General features: G+C 57.4%; 2 protein-coding genes across 4 annotated transcripts; both read right to left on the reverse strand.

Annotated features, from left to right (window-relative positions):
- Positions 1–2,577: 2,577 nt before the first annotated feature.
- MRPL28 (mitochondrial ribosomal protein L28) lies at positions 2,578–5,831 on the reverse strand. Of its 3 annotated transcripts, none has more exons than XM_005870357.2 (6): positions 5,749–5,831; positions 5,297–5,594; positions 4,385–4,537; positions 3,916–4,050; positions 3,741–3,827; positions 2,578–3,020 (listed from the first exon to the last, which is right to left on the reverse strand). In XM_005870357.2, the coding sequence occupies exons 2-6, from the start codon at positions 5,582–5,584 to the stop codon at positions 2,913–2,915; spliced, it is 771 nt and encodes a 256-aa protein (XP_005870419.1). In that variant the 5' UTR covers positions 5,585–5,594; positions 5,749–5,831; the 3' UTR covers positions 2,578–2,912. The 3 variants fall into 3 exon arrangements, with proteins under 3 accessions (XP_005870419.1, XP_005870421.1, XP_005870420.1); XM_005870359.2 differs by having other exon boundaries at positions 5,735–5,780; XM_005870358.2 differs by having other exon boundaries at positions 5,700–5,765.
- Positions 5,832–6,260: 429 nt separating this feature from the next.
- TMEM8A (transmembrane protein 8A) lies at positions 6,261–13,615 on the reverse strand (the record flags this gene model as incomplete). The annotated part of the gene is made up of 12 exons (XM_014542959.1): positions 6,261–7,750; positions 8,366–8,482; positions 9,129–9,275; positions 9,344–9,522; positions 10,195–10,331; positions 10,804–10,927; positions 11,007–11,097; positions 11,897–12,216; positions 12,304–12,572; positions 12,773–12,900; positions 13,147–13,339; positions 13,419–13,615. Coding segments are annotated over 12 exons (2,199 nt in total), but the record flags the coding sequence as incomplete, so codon positions are not given.
- Between the last annotated feature and the right edge of the window lie 2,338 nt (positions 13,616–15,953).

Consider the following 15,953-nt stretch of genomic DNA (forward strand, 5'->3'; position numbering starts at 1 on the left):
TTTGACCTTGATCAGTACAAATGACGCCCCAATCCAGGGGCCTGAGGGGGCTGCAAGGCCTGATGGAGAGGGAACTGGAGGCTCTCAGAAAGACACACATCAACAGAGGTGAACAGGGCCTGGAGGGAGGACCTAGACAGCTGAGGGTCCGACCCAGGCAGCACAGGGTAAGTCTGGCTTCTGCAGGTTTGACCTTGATCAGTACAAATGACCCCCCAATCCAGGGGCCTGAGGGGGCTGCAGGGCCTCATGGAGAGGGAACTGGAGGCTCTCAGAAAGGCACACATCAACAGAGGTGAACAGGGCCTGGAGGGAGGAATATATGGGGGGCAGGGACATGTGGCTAGATGGGCTCCAATGGCTCAGCTCCTGGTTCCGTATGACATGTGAGCACATGTAGTCCCTGTGCCCCCTCCCCACCTCCATCTCCTAAAAGGTAGAACAGTATGACGGATCCAGTGTGCCAGAGCCTGTCCCAGTGGCCTGTCCCAAAGCTGGGTTATTGTTTTACTTGTGGTGGGGGAGGACTCTGTCAATCACTGAGGGCTTCTTAACCTTTGCTGAGTCAAGGGCATTTGAGGAAACAAACGGATGCTACCTCCCTCCAGGAGAGAGCTCATGTTTCAGAGATTCAGGGCCAAGGCTACACTAAGACTGCCACCTCAGTCTATCCTCTGTTACAGAGAAATGAGTGACCTGCCAAAGCCATGCCGAGCTCCTCCCACTGGCCAGCAGCACCAGAAGCCAGGGGAGCAGAGCCGGCCAGGACTCGGGACACTCTCCCTTGGTCCACCAGTGATGACAGGTGCCCAAGTTTGCCCCTACCCTGTGCCAGCCCCAAGTCCCTTGGGACCGCAGGAATCTGACACAGGAGCCCTACAGGTCCTGGCAGGAGCCCCCTTACCTGTGGCCTTCATTGGGGTGGAAAACAGGTTAGTGAGGGGTGACTGAGAGCCAAGGTCAATGAACTGGGGACTTTAGGGGTGCATACCACTGGGGAGACCCAGGTCACAGGCTGAGGGGCTGGAAAGGGATCAGTTTGATTCAGTTCAGGGGTGATGTGAACTGTGATGTGGACATGAATGGGGAGGACTGGCCCATCCAGAATATAGCCAATCTGGCCTAAGCCAGAGGCTGTAGTTCAGACAACTGGGTTTGGTCATGCTGGTCCACCAGAGCTGGGGCAGGGGCAGACTGGGAATTGTCAGCTTTTGGTAAAATTTTTAAAATATTTAAAACTGTTGCCCAGCTGGCATGGTTCAGTGGTTGAGCATCAACCTATGAACCAGGAGATCACGGTTCAATTCCTGGTCAGGGCACATGCCTGGGTTGCAGGCTCAATCCCCAGTAGGGGATGTGTAGGAGGCAGCTGATCAGTGATTCTCTCTCATCATTGATGCTTCTATCTCTCTCTCCTTCTCCTTCTCTGAAATCAATTAAAAATACATATAAAAAAAAAACAACTGTTGCACTGGCCAGTTTGGCTCAATGGATAGAAGGGTCTGTGGACTGAAGGGTCCCAGGTTTGATTCCGGTCAAGGGCTTGATCCCAGTAGGGGGTATGCAGGAGGCAGCTAATTAATGATTCTCATTGATGTTTCTATCTCTCTTTCCCTCTCCCTTGCTTTTATTGATTTTAAATCAATAAAAATATTTTTTAAAAATACTGTTCATAAAGTAGGGGCATTACATGAGAGATCACTGGTGTATGAAAGGATGAGGAAGTGTGTGGGACTAGGACAGTGTACCCAGCTATGGACAGAGATCTCGGAGACATGCCCCCCAGGCAGGTTCTGACCCTTGATGACCTCATGAGCCGTGAAATCTCCAGGACTCTCCTGCAGCTGTACCCACTGGCCAGCCATACCTACTGGCCAACTGCATGCTCTCTCTGGCCTCTGTCACCAAGAACACAACCCAGGTGTTGTCACTTCCACATCACCTTTCAGGGGAGCCCAGTATCCCTCAGCCAGTTGTCAGGACCAAGTCAGGGGAACCCCTCCTTGTGCTTCCAGGGACTTGAATGGGTCTCAATGCTGGACTTACAGGTAAGGGTCAGGGAAGAGGGCCAAGTCACCCCGAAATCTCAGAGCAAAAGGCCTCAGGGTGACTGGCCCAAAATCAAGTGTGGGTTTGCAGGTCCAGGTGGCTGTGCTGCGAGAGCTCCTGTGAGAGGCTCTCCCTGCGAGACACTGCCACCTACAGTGCCCTCGAGGGCCTCTGCACCTCTGAGCTGGTGGGAGGTGCTCACCACACCAAAAAGCATGCCGGCATGGACACTGGTCACTCCCAGAGCCAGACCACAGCCTCCTTGCCTCTGCTCTGGAAAACATTCCAAAACAGGCAGGATGTGCAATGCGGAGAGGCAAGCACCATCCAACCCTATTGCAGAACACCTTCAATTTCTCAGGATTCTCTCCCAGAGGAAAGAAAAACCTCAAAACAAACCTTAGTCCCACAGCTCAGCTGGGGACCACCGCCCCTCTCAGCCATGTCCAAGGTCTCTGGGCAGGGGGGTAATGGGGTCAAGGAATATGCAGGAGAGCTCCAATCCTCTAAGCAAGCAGCACACACATGGCCCAGCTCAAGACTTTACTCGTGCTGACCCCGAAATGTGGTGAACCTTCCTCAACTGGGTCCCCACTGCAGGCGGAAAAGAGACCTCAGAGGCAGCGAGAAGGCCCCAGGCTGCTGGGGATCCTGGGACCAGAGGTCCATTAGGGCCTCCACAAAGTCCACCCCACCCAGAAGCTTCACAGCCAGCACACACAAGAACGGTTCAGCCACTGCCCACAAGTGGCTCTTCCACCGCCCCAGACCATGTCTATGGTGCCAAAAGGTGGAGAGGTGGGCTGGCCGGTGGACAAGGGACACTGAGCCTGGCTATCAGGCGTGCGTCAGTCACTATGTGGTCACTTCCCGCTGGCTCTCTTCTGCATCACCGCCGGCTCAGACAGTGCCTGTTGCTGAAGCCGCTCAATTAGCTCTTCCACGTAGACCTTGAACAGAGGGACGGGATCCTACAGGGGCAAGATGGGGTCACAGTGAGGCACTTTTGGGAGGACAGAAATCCAGCTGCCTTTGGCCAAACACCAAGAGGAACTAGGAATGAGAGAACTGGGCCTCTCAGGCTTGGCCACAGGGTCAAGTGAGGCCCCTCAGCTTGTCACCCCTTAGCCCCCAGTCCAGAGGATAGTGTCCTGTCCATGAGACAGAGATAGCCTTCCCTTGGGGATGCAGGAATCAGGCTCCTGCCTCTGGTTTCCCTGCCTTGGGGCTTAATGGAAACAGCTAAAACTAAACAGAGGGAACACAGGCAGACAGCTGCTTTGTCACGGGTGGGAGCTCTCTGTCCCGGCGGCTACCACAGGCTCCACGCCCTCCTGAGGGACAGACACAAAGGTCTCAACTGGGAAGACCCTGAGGGATGCTAAGTGGCTAAGTAAACCAACGGTGCAAGATTCCAGCTCTTATCACCGAGAGACTTTCTGTCCCTGAACCTATGAAGTGGGCCAGAGGGAGCAGGAGAGGGTCAGAACCATGAGGGGAGGGAATGTGCCATGTGGAATCCACAGGACTGTGGCTCCGGCTGGGGAGCTGGGCAGAAGCAGCTCTTTCCCAAGCCCACATGGTGTGGGCAGCCCCTCATTCAAGGCAGTACACTTCCTCCCTCCCCAACTGTCTGCTTGGCCGCTGTGCCACCCAAGAGGGTAGAGCCACTGGCACTCACACACGCTCACCTTCTCCTCCAGAAGCCTCTGCTTCTCCACAGCTTCATCCAGTGTCAGGCCGACCCACTCAGCCTCCTCCTCTGGGATGACAAACTCCTGGCAGGCAGACAAGGAGTATGTGGTGAGGCCAGGTGGTCAGTCACTGGGGCCCATGAGGAGCAGAAGTCCAGGCCCAAACCCTCACCTTATACTTGTCATAGATGGCTGCCCTCCTCTCAGGGTCGTCTGGGTGCAGCTGGGGGTCCCGTCGGGCAAGCCGCAACAACATCCCTCGCTTCAGGTCCATCCCAAACTTGGAGCACAGGTCCTCCTTCGGGGTCTGGCAGGAAGCTATGAATGGGGCCAGGTGCTGCTGGCAGGGTCCCACCCACCAGGATACTCCCTAGCAGCTGGCAGTCCCCAGGCCAGAACAGAGGAAGGAAGAGCCAAGAACAGGAAAAGAGGAGGCTCTGTCCACTTGGGCCCTGGAGAGCAACAGAGCTGCCCACAGCAACAAACTTTCCTGTGGGCAGAAAGCCCCCACGGGGGCTGCCCCAAAAGGGGCATGGTCCCATTCACATCTCATCGGTGACCCTCCACTCCAGAGACCAGCGTGCCCCAGTGGGTGCTGTGACCTAGCCTCCCCTCTCTGACTGATCATAGACCCCTCTTGCCTTCAGGATGTAGAAGTCAAACCCATAGGCCTCATCGATGAGGTCCAGGGTCCGCATAGTCACAGTCACGGAGAACTTCTTGTCCAGGATCTCACTGTAGAGCTCGCGCTCAAACAGCTGTGGCTTCCACACCTTCTTTACCCTCTTCGAGAGCTGAGAAAGCAAGAGTCTTCATGAGTAGGGCTGCTCCTCCCAACAAAGCATAGAGACTCAGAACACAGACCTGGTTGCCCATTCGGAAGTCAGCTTCTACCCAGCCAATGTGGCACCCCAGACTTTTGCCAAGGTTGCTGGTGTGTGTTCCAGACACACCACACACACAATCATAACTCCATGTCTCACGAGTTATCACATTCCACACCAGGGACCAAGAAGGCAAAGGGAAGCCGCCAGCCTCACCAGCCTGGGAGGCCTCCCCAAGAGGGCTCAGCAGTCCCTCCAGGTTTACCACCAGAGGCAGCAGGTGTTGGCCACAAACTTGGGAGACGTGCCCTCAGGTGAGTGTCTCCGTCGAAGAGGAGGTGGTTGTGTCAGGAGAAGTGTCACAGACAAACTATGGTGATTCAAGCTGACAGGTGACTGCAGACCCCCCTCACCCCTCACCACACAGGCCTCCCCATCCTTACACTTGAGCTGTGCCACAACCGCAGGGCCTCTGCACTTGCTGTTCCCGATCATGGATCGCCCTGTCTCAGGATATCCAGTTGGTTTTACAAAGAGCTGTGTTCCCTGGGACTGTGCCTTTTCTCTCTGGCGTGCTCCTTTGAGGGAGCTGTCTCACCAGACCGTAAGGCCTCCTGGGACTGGCCGGTCTCCCTTTGGCTCCCCAGATCCCTCGGAGCCCAGCACGGTGTCCAGAGCAGCAAAACCCCGGGGAAGCCCCGCCCCCTGAAGCTTGCCCTGCTCACCCACCTTGTGGTTGTTGACATATCTGTGGCCCAGAATCCAGCCCTCGCCGCCCCAGAGCCCCCGCTGGGACTCGCGGGGGTAGTGAATGGGAATGGGCACATCCTCCACGCGCTCCCGCTGCCCATTTTTGGGGTTAATCTTGAACTTGGCCCCGTGTGGCCTGTAGTGCACGGGAGTAGGCGTCCGCGTCTCCTCCAGTGAGCGAAGGTAGTGCTGGGGCAGGCGGGCGTAGATGCCCTCCCGCAGCTGTAACCGCTTCCATAGAAAGACCGGGAACTTGTGCAAGGGCATCGCGGCCAGCCTGGCGGGAGGCAGAAGACCGCCATCACGACGCAGCCCGGCTAAACTTCACCCGGACTCCAGCGCAGCCCCTACCCCAACCCCGGCTTCAGATCCCCGCGCTAACCCGGCTCCCGACCTCCACTCTCAGCGACAACCCACCAGAACCCAAGTACCTCTCCGAGCTCCGCGCCCCGCCGGAACCGGAAGTTGTGCTGCGGCAACGTGCTCTCCACCCGCCTCTGGCTGGCCGCAAAGCCCGTCACTCTATCGCTATCCCGCCCACTTTTCCGCCGTCAAGGGACCGTGGAAAAACGCCCCGCGAAGCCTGAGGCCGCGCTAGGCACCGTCAAGAAAGGCCGGTTTTTGGCGAGCAGCAGCCTGGGGGACAAGCCTTGTCATCCCCGGGCTTACCAGCTTCCTCCCAGGAGCGCAAAAAAAAAAAAAAAAAAAAAAAAAAAAAACACTCTTGCCTTGAAATATAACCGTAGCCCCGGCGGGGTGGCTCAGTTGGTTGGAGCGCCATTTCATACACCAAAGGGTTGCGGGTTCGATCCTCAGTCAGGGCCCATAGGAGAGGCAACGGATCTCGTTGCTCTCTCCCCCTTCCTCTCTAAACATATCCTTGCGTGAGGATTTTAAAAGTATATATAACTGTAGAGTATTAAATTAACCAATCACAGTGAAATCAGAGCTACATAAAAATATATTAGTCTTAAATATTTTTACCCCAAAGAACACCATATATAAATGTTTCCCCTTTATAAGCCTAGCGAATGCTATGTTGGCCATATGCAGAGTGACTGGAAGTGGGGGAGGCCTCTAGTGAGGCCACACCCTGGACAGGACCCCGAAGGGAGCCCCAAGGGCGCTGAGCCTGGCCTCAGTGAGCGAGGCTTGGCATTGGCCCTGTTCCACATCCCTCATACAGCAGCCCACTGTGCTCTTGCCTTGGGAAGGGGCAGGGCACGGCTCCTTGGGGCAGTCATCGTCCCTTACCATGCTTCCCCCACAGAAGAGGTAGAAAGGCTGGGCCAGGTCTCTCTAGCAGCCCCCTAACCAAACACGTGCTTGGGCCAGTGTAGGGGGGGCAGCCATCACCTCCACTCCTGACAGCAAATCAAGAGGATGCTCCCCAGGGGAAGAGTGGGGACACAGTTGGAGCAGAGTATACCCTACATTGCTGGCACCCACAGAGCAGCTCGGCAGCCCCCTTCCCGGGGAGCTCTTCTCAGGGGCTTGCAGCTTCAAAGCTGAGAACCAAAGGGAGGGAAAGGAGAGGGCACTATAGCCAGAAGCCAGCCTCTCCTGTGCCACCACTCATGGCAGCTGAACCCTATGTCCCCCAGTGCCAATCAGCTCTCTGGTGGCCATGGTCACCCCTCCCCAGGGCAACTGCATCAGCAGGGGGCATCCCCATACCCAAGATAAACTGGCATTCAGGGGCATAGCTCCAAGCCTCAGTGTGTTGGGGGCCGGTGGGAGGTGGGCTCAAGTCTCCTCTGCCTCCCTGGGTCTCACATCACAGCCTCACAAAACAGGGTGATAAGAGAATCTTTCTCCACATCTCCAATTGTCGCCTGGCCGGCAGAACACAGAGCCTGCCTCCAAACGGCACCTGTGGTCTCCAGGCAGCCAGGCCCTGGCCCCAGGGGCCACTGCAGATACCAGCTGGGCCTGCAGAGGATGGGGTCAGCTGGCAGCCAGGAAGGACTAGGGAATTGGGGGGTGTGGTCCTTTCCTCGGCAGGAGGAAGCAAATGGGTGAGCAGGGCCATTTTATTCAGTTGGCAATCTATCCGGACAAGGTCCCTCTCCCGTGGTCCTGCCCCTGGCTGAAGAGGTTGTCATCAAAGCTGTGCATGTCCCTGAGTTGGCTGCATCATGTCACCGTGTACAGCTCCTCCTGGTGGTTCTTACAGATCTGATAGTGGCAGGTGAGCTTCTGTGAGCAGGCCCAGGGCTCAGTGTGCTTGTCACGTGGTGGCAGCAGGAACGCCGTGCTCCCTGCCAGCAGCATGTGCCAGATGCTGTGGGTATAGTAATAGTTGCCACTGGTCATCATGGAGGCATAGATGGAAATGGCCACAGTGGCCATGGAGATGCCAGGCAGGAGAAAGAAGACCCAGCGCTGCCAGGAGGTAGGGTAGCAGTGGCGTCGGTGCCCACAGCGGTACACCTGGAGAGAACCATCACAAGAGCATTGGCACAGGGGCTGCAGCTGTACCTCCCAGGGGCCCACCCACGTCTGCGTAGCAGGACCAGGGATGTGCAATACTCGGAAGGGGCTCAAGGGCACAGAGACCTGATGGGTCCTCAGGCCTGGGCCTCAGCATGAAGCCACACAGGCCTTGAGTACCAGTGCCCAGGCCTCAGCGAACATGGAGGACTTGCCCTAGCCGGCATGGCTCAGTAGATAGAGCGTTGGCCTGCAGACTGAAGGTTCCTGGGTTTGATTCTGGTCAAGGGTACGGGCTCAGTTGCAGGCTCGATCCCTGGCCCTGGTCAGGGCACATGGGGGAGGCAACCAATTGATGTCTCTCTCACATTGGTGTTTCTTTCTCTCTGTCTCTCTCTCTCCCTTCCGCTCTCTCAGTAAAAAATAAATGGAAAAATATCCTCAGGTGAGGATTAACCAAAAAAATATATATATGGAGGATTCAGATTCAGGACCAGGAACATGGCCAGAATCAGTGGCCAGGCTCTCTTCTCCCAGAGCGGGGGGGTCTGTGGGGGCGACAACATTCTCTTATTCCAGTTAACAGGAGATGGAGTCTGGGCAAGAGCTCCTTACCCACATGGTGACCATGACCACGAAGGCAAAGAGACAAGGCCCCATCATGTTCCAGGCGCCCCTGCGGTCCAGCTGTAAGGACATGGCGAACACCAGCGTGCCCAGGAGAAGCAGAACCTGAGCAAGGCACATAGACAATCACAGGGTCACAGAAACCCGAGGCCAACACTGTCCATGATGGCACAAGGTCCAGCAGGAGCACGTGGCCTGGGCATGCTGGTCATCCTGTTATTGGCCCACTGCCCCCCAACACCTCTGCCCGCACCCTTGGAGCTGCTGGCACACTGTTCTGCTCCACTGTCAGGGAGGGAGGCACCTCTCCTCTAGATACTGATTCATCCTGAGGCACAACTTAGCCAGGCAGGCACCGGGTCACATGTCTCCATCAGCCACGCCCGGCTGTGGCAGAAAAAACTCCAAAGTGTTCTCAGCACCAGAGACCCCAGGAGCACATCCGGGGCTTCTCAGGGAGGTCTGGCCTGGGTTGGGGCTCTAGGCATCCCTTTAAATAGAGCTTGAGAGAGAAACAGGCTAGGAAGGTCCTTGCCTAACCCTATCTTCCACCTTCTTTTCCTGGAATCCTCCAAGCAGCCAGCACTGTCCCTTCCAGCTGCCAGAGGCTTCTTCCAGAGGGAGACTGGTCATTACGAAAGATGGGAGGTTTCTAATGGCAGCAGCCGAATCCTCTTTCTGATCTCTTCCTCAGCAGGCAGGGGCCTCTGCTCCCTCAGAACCCAGACCCGGGTGTCAGGAGGTCACTCACATATTTCAGGGCTGCCTTCAGCCGTGCCATGCAGAGGATGGTGACCCAGATGGACACTCCAGAGCCCAGGAAGTCGCAGTACTGCAGGGTGTCATAGTTGAGGATGCACAGCACTGCCTCCCCCGGCTGGTCGCAGGCGTGATAGAACTGCAGGGCAGGGCGGTGAGCGGAGGCCCAGACCTCCCCACCATCCCCAAGGGAGCAGGCAAGCCTACCGTGGAGAAAAACATGGTGTAGGCGTAGACGGAGGCTTCCACCAGGAGGCAGCGGTACACAGAGAGGGTGATGGGAGCCAGGAACATGAGGTTGCTGAGGGTGAGTAGGAGCGCGGCCATCCTCTGCTGGGCTACAGTCTGGGCTGTGCTGTTGTCCGTGCAGCTCCACCCACGCCAGCCTGTGGGCAGGGCAATGCTGAGTGGGCTGAGGTTGGGCAACTGAGGCCAGGCTAATGGGGGAGGCACTTCTGAACCTCAGAGCCCACCCTCACCCACGGCCCTGCAGAGAAGTCCCTTCTCACCTAGGAGCAGGCTAGGACAGGTGTAGGTAGTGGGGCACGTGTGGGTAAGTATAGACTAGTGTGGGCAGGGGCTGACAGCTATGAGGCAGGCATGGGCAGGTGTAAAGAGGTGTGAGACAGGTATAGGAACGTGTGGGGCAGGTGTGGGGCAGGTGTGGGACACGTGTGGGCAGGTGTGGGGCAGATGTAGGCAGGTGTGGGGCAGGTGTGGGACACGTGTGGGCAGGTGTGGGGCAGATGTAGGCAGGTGTGGGGCAGGTATGGGACATGTCTGTGGGCAGGTGTGGGGCAGGTGTGGGGCAGGTATGGGACATGTCTGTGGGCAGGTATGGGCAGAGGAGGCCAAGGTCAGAGGCAGTGCCATCTCTGGGGGTGCCTTTCTGTGCTTGCATGGGGGAGGTATGTGGCAGGAGTGGGGAGAAGGCATTTGCTCTTGTTCTGTGAGGGTGCTCTCCAGCCTTGGCAGAGGGGGATGGGCTCCTAGAGGAAGGCACAGGGCTGAGAAGTCAACAACAGTATTGTCTGGAGGCATCCAGGCCTGGCCCTCACCTGCCTTGCAGCTACACCCCGCATACAGGTAGCCATGTCTGCGTAGCAGGAGGCACTGGCCGTAAGGTCCACAGTCATTCAAGCAGGGCACCAAAGACAAGGTAGTCTCCACGAGGACCGAGGACTTCTCACACTCCCTGCGAGGAAGGGGCCATAGGAGAGCTGGCTGCCGAGGTCTGCTGGCCAGTCTCTGCCAGGGCTCCAGTCAAGCTTTTGGACACATGAGCCCAGAATTGAGACCCCAGGCCCTGAGCCCTGGAAGACAGCAGCTGTGAGATCCACAGAAGCCAAGATGCCCCTTCCCCTTCGCACCACACTGCATCCCAGTCTGTCTAGGGCTGTGCTGAGCCAGTCCCCTCAGGACAGCCTGGTTCAGGACAGCCCTAGACAGACTGGGATGCTGACTCCCAGGGCTGCCCGAGGAGGGTGGCCATGTGGAGAAGGGGAGAACTTCGTAACTCCCGGAAGGCAGCTTATCCTGTGCGGCTTATAGGAAGCTGGATCACTTTCAGACTCAGATGCAGGCAGCCCGATCATGGTCCTGAATGCAATGACTCCCCCACCTGGCAGCTCTGGGTGGCCCCCACCCTCGCCCCCCAGTTTACTTACTCAGGACTCTGAAGGCACACGAGCTGCAGGGAGAGGTACCAGCTGTCCGTCTCTGGGTAGGGAATGATAAGGTTGGCCTTGCGCGACACGGTGCTCAAAGACAGGGGATACCCCTGGAAGAAGGCTGCAGGAGGAGCAGGAAGGCCTGGTAAGAGGTGGCTGGAGAGGCTGGCGGTCACTTAGCCAGATGCTCCTGCCAGTACCTGTGGTGCAGTTGAGCGACGTGTTGAAGCTGAGGAAGGGCGAGGCAGCGTTCACGCAGACCTTCACCAAGGTGTTGTTGGAGATCACACTCTGAAAGGGGTGGCCGTGCGGCGTCAATCCTAAGTCTGATGCTGGGCGCTCTTTGTGGCTCCCACGGCCCAAGGCCCACCCAGGACCCTCCCCTGCAGGCCAGGCAACACCCAGCCTCTGATTCCACCCATTTCTAGAGGCACAGCCCTCAAACTTCTGACAGGGACCTATGAAACAGGCCTCTCAGCCCTGGCCGGTGTGGCTCGGCTGGTTAGAGCTTTGTCCTGTGTACCGAAGAGTTGCAGGTTCAATTTCCGACCACGGCGTGTACTGGAGGCAACCAATCGATGTTTCTCTCTCACCTCTATGTTTCTTTCTTTTTTTTAAAATATATTTTACTGATTTTTTACAGAGAGGAAGGGAGAGGGATAGAGAGTTAGAAACATCGATCAGCTGCCTCCTGCATACCCCCCACTGGGGATGTGCCCGCAACCAAGGTACATGCCCTTGACTGGAATCGAACCTGGGACCCTTGAGTCCGCAGGCCGACGCTCTATCCACTGAGCCAAACCGGTCAGGGCTCACCTCTATGTTTCTCTCTCTCTCCCTCTCCTTTCCTTTCTCTCTCAAATCAGTGAAAAACACAACCTCAGATGAGGGTTTAAAAAGCAAACAGACAAGCTTCCCTCTCTGCAAGTGGTGCTCCTATTCTGGTCTAATGCCTATTGGGGTCATTCTGTTACCTGAAAGGCCACCCCAACCCAGTGTCCATGATAACGTCAGTGCAGGAAGGCTGAGCAGCATCATCCAGCCTGGGAGCATCTGAGCCCTGAGCTGAGCTGGGCCCGGAGGTGCTCACCTTGTTGGCCCACAGGGAGATGGTGAGGGAGCCCCCACTGTCCATGCCTGTGTTAAGGTGCAGCCGCATCACCGAAGGCACGTCCGACCGCACCAGCACTGAGACCCTGTCTAGGGGCCTGAAGTGGACGGACACCACGTCCATGTCTTCCCGCATGACCTGGTAGCTCAGATGGCAGAAGGGGCCACCACCCACAGCGCTGCTCCTGCCAAGGTCCTGGTAGCCAGGGCTCGGGGGCAGCAGACCATTGGAAGTGTTGCGGCTCTGGTTTGGACTGTTCTGCAGGAGATGTTGGAAGTTGATGGTCCAAGGCCTGCAGGCTGTCAGGAGGACAAGGCGCTCAGCTGGAAAAAGGGCTGGGGATCGAAGGCAGAACCACCCCCAGCCTGCCTCCCCATGCAGCCCACCTGTGAGAGAAGCTACAGTGCTGAAAGCCACCAACACATGAGGCCCTGCCAGGCTCTTGGCTGTCACTTGCAACCACCGGTCCCAGGGTGGCGAGGGCAACAGCAGGCGGCAGGTTTGGGTGGGGCCAGTGCAGGTGAGCACCTTCTGAAAGTTGCTGGGCAGAGTAGCTGAGCCCACAGTGAGGTGCACAGGGCAGCCTAGGCTCCTGTTGGACACACAGCCTTGCAGCTCCAGCAGCAGCTCCTGGGTGTACTCGGGGACGAAGATTCTGCAGCCAAGGGGGACGGCCTCACTCAGGCTTTGTGACTTCCAATGACCTCCCCGCATTGGTCACACTCAGGGTGGTTGCTCCACTTCCCAGTACCACCCCAAGACCCAGAACCCAACCTTTCTCACCCACAGTGAGGAAGTGGTAACACCCGCTCCATCAAACCCGGAGGCTGGGCCTCCCCCAAGACCCTCACTTACTTGAGGTAGCTGGGCTGGGAGAGGAGGGTTTGTGGCAAGGGTGTGTTGGGCTCCAGGATGGAGACCTCGACTACCCGCACGACCAGCATGTCAGGCTGGAAGATGTAGGCACAGGTGGGAATAAAGCCCTAGGGAGAGAAGGAGAGGTGGGGGAGGGAATTTCGTAGGCATGGGATGGGGCAGGAGCAGAGAGCCCAGACCGGGTTAGGGCGGGGAAGGGCAGGACCAGAGAACCTAGCTGGGGGTGGCTGGTGGGGAGGCAGGGCTGCAGCAGAACCTTGACAAGGTCTGCCCCAAGGAGGTACATAACAGGGACCAGCCATTCCTGCACGCATGTGTCCTGCCCCTCTATCTCTGGACAGCAGACCCCTCACCTTCACCTCAATCTTCTGGGATGAGGGGGGCAGGTGGGCAGCCACAAACCAGTCCCCAGGTGCTGGGTGGGAGATGTTGATGGAAGCATTGCTCTGCAGCATCTTGATGAGGAAGGAGGGCTGCATGGAGGTGTTGGCAGGGAAGCTGGTACCCAGTGGGTTGATGACAGGAGGGGCACCATATCGGAAGTACCTGGAGGTGGGGATAGCAGGGCAGGCATCAGATGTCGGCCCTGGGCCAGGCGCGGGCAGGCGGGCAGGCAGGCACCTACACGGTGATTTCCACCTTCGCACACGTGGGGTCACCACCCTGGGACACCTGCAGCAGCCAGCGCAGCAGCACGGTATCCGGGGGCACTCGGAAGTGGAAGAGTCTGGCGCTGCCATACCAGCTGTAGAAAGACAGCCTCTGCGGGGACTGCGAGAACTGCTCAGACACCAGCCTGATGTCTGCGGGGAGAAAGCACTGTCAGCCAGACCAGGGTGCCCCAAGATGCCCCCACCTCCATGTGGGGGGCAAACAGAGAATTCAGAGGCCCTTCTCCCCCGGCATGGCCCCAGAGAGAAAGGATGAGGGAAGCCATGGTGGGCTGGTCTAGAGCCCTTGGCATGCCTGGCTCTCCAACTTTCACCTTGGAAAAGGTTACTGTCCCTCCCCCTCCAGCCCCTGGAAGTTGCCTCTGGGAACTGATCCCACTTGACAAGTGAGGGAGTTCAGGCCCGTGATGATCTGGGACACAGCTGGACTGAAGCCTGAGTCCCCTCACCCAGAGAGGTGGCAAGCAGACACCCTGGGGTGGAGGGGACCCCAGGCTGGAAGCCTAGCCAGCCGTGGGACCAGAGGACAGCTGGCCCCCATTCTGCCCAGGGCTTTACCTGGGGCTCCCCACACCCCAATCCCTACAGTGACTCTCAGTCCCCCACCTCTGTGGCCTCAGCCCCCTGCTCCCCTCCCTGACACACTCCAAAAATTTGCCCTCACTGCTCACTTCCTGTCATACCAACATTTCCTGGAGCAGCTCTGAGGAGCTTCTGAGACTCAGCTCAAAGGCCTAAGCCCCATCTAGGTTAGGCCTCTCCTGGAGTGTCCACTGACTAGGGCACAACCTCCATGACAGCATATATCTGGGTCCTACAGTGTAATCACCTGCCCCATGAGTGAGTGAGGGTGCCCACCCAGGCCCCTCCCTATTGGGACTCCCACAGAACAGGCATGCTCTGCACTCCCATAGGTGGATTACCAGGCCTGGCATCCGGCCATCTCCCTAAGATGGATGGTAGGGATCCTGAACCCAGTACCAGCTTAGGCTTTGTGCCCCCTGTGACCTTGGGTATCCAACCCTTTCTCTGCGTCCCAGTTTCCTCATGATTTGGTCCAGGTGAATAGCACCTCCCCTTGGGTGTCCCTCCCTCCAAGGTTAAGGGATGCTAAAGTGCTTCTGAAAGAAATACCCTGTGGACACAGCAGAGGGCAGCCTCACTCTCCTTCAAGCTGGGGGCACCTCCCTCTACCCTGCTAGGAGTTGCTGGCTCACACAACCCCAGCAGCAGGCTCTGGGCCCCTTCAGTGTGAGTCAGGTGAGCAGGTGAGGGAGCCAGTTGAGCAGCTGGCTCTCCTGCCAGCCTCCTGACCTTCCAATGGAGGAACCTTGAGAAAATATAACAACCTACTTTCAAAGACAGTCTGAACTCCAGAGGAGCCCAACATGGGGGGCTAGGCAGAGGTGGGCTCCATGTAGGACACACTCCAGGCTTTCTGGGTGTCTGCTGGCCACCACGTTCCACTCACCGGGCCATGGCCTGAGGAGGCTAGGAGCCACTGAACTAGCACAAACTTTTCTCCTAAAGCTCCTGCAGCCCCTAGGATGATATGACAAGGGCCAAAGGCTGGGAGGTGAAACAGGATAGCTCCCCACCCCCACCTCAGGACCATGGGGCTACAGTCAGCCAGTGGGGCTAGCCTCTGGATGGGGCCCCAAAGGGGAGGTCACACTGCACTGTGCAGCCCTCGGACTTGAGAGAGGCAAGTCCTTCTGGCCCTGCCAGCCCTGGAGTGCCAGCTTGAGGACACCTGGAACCCAGCTGGTAGCTGTGAAGTTTCAGCAGATGCACAAGAGATCAGAGATGTGCTCAAGGTCACCTTTAGATGCAGTGGTCCCCACTCCCAGGGCTACAGAGCCCCTTCAGGACACCCCTTATCTCTGCAGCCCCATCTCCCTGCCCAAGATGCTCACACTGTTATCTTGGTAAACATACCAAGCCATTAACACATCAGTCTGAGCCTAATGTGGAAGTCACATCTCTGATAACAGGGAATAAGTGCTGTATGTACCCCTGCCCTGCCCCATAGCCCTCTCCAAGGACACAGGGTTGTGGGGAGAACAAAGAACGTTCCTGAGCCTGACCTGGGAACTTGAGTGAGGGCACCCTCCAAACCAGGACCCCTGCACACCCATAGTTCCCAGAAGCGAGGGCTACATTGCTGTCTGCCCCTCGAGCTGGCCAGGGAGGTGAGGGGTTGCCCCAGGTTTCCATCTCCATAAACTGTCCACCAGTGACCCCTCACCCACTCCACCCCTCCTCCAGGATGGAGAAAATGAGGGTGGCAGTATCTAATGGAGCAATTTAATCAGGAGTCATCTCGGAGAAACCGCCTTCCATTTCAAGCTCAGAAACCAAAGGCACAGTCTTCAAAGAAATAGGAGCTTGGAGGAGCAAGATTTCAGAAAAGGAGGAGGGGCTGGGAGCACAAAAATCAAGGTGAGTTAGTCCCAGGCTGTGCTGGGTATGGCTGCCTAACTGCCCAG

Source organism: Myotis brandtii, unplaced genomic scaffold (assembly GCF_000412655.1).
Source record: "Myotis brandtii unplaced genomic scaffold, ASM41265v1 scaffold317, whole genome shotgun sequence".
Lineage (NCBI taxonomy): Eukaryota > Metazoa > Chordata > Mammalia > Chiroptera > Vespertilionidae > Myotis > Myotis brandtii.

What these genes read in the sequence shown, in the direction of transcription:
- MRPL28 (XM_005870357.2), bottom strand. Translation starts at nt 5,584, where the DNA reads ATGCCCTTGCACAAGTTCCCGGTCTTTCTATGGAAGCGGTTACAGCTG. An exon ending in GATATGTCAACAACCACAAG is followed by an intron (nt 4,538 to 5,296) that starts GTGGGTGAGCAG and finishes TTGCTTTCTCAG; the next exon opens with CTCTCGAAGAGGGTAAAGAA. An exon ending in AGAGGCTTCTGGAGGAGAAG is followed by an intron (nt 3,021 to 3,740) that starts GTGAGCGTGTGT and finishes TTGCCCCTGTAG; the next exon opens with GATCCCGTCCCTCTGTTCAA.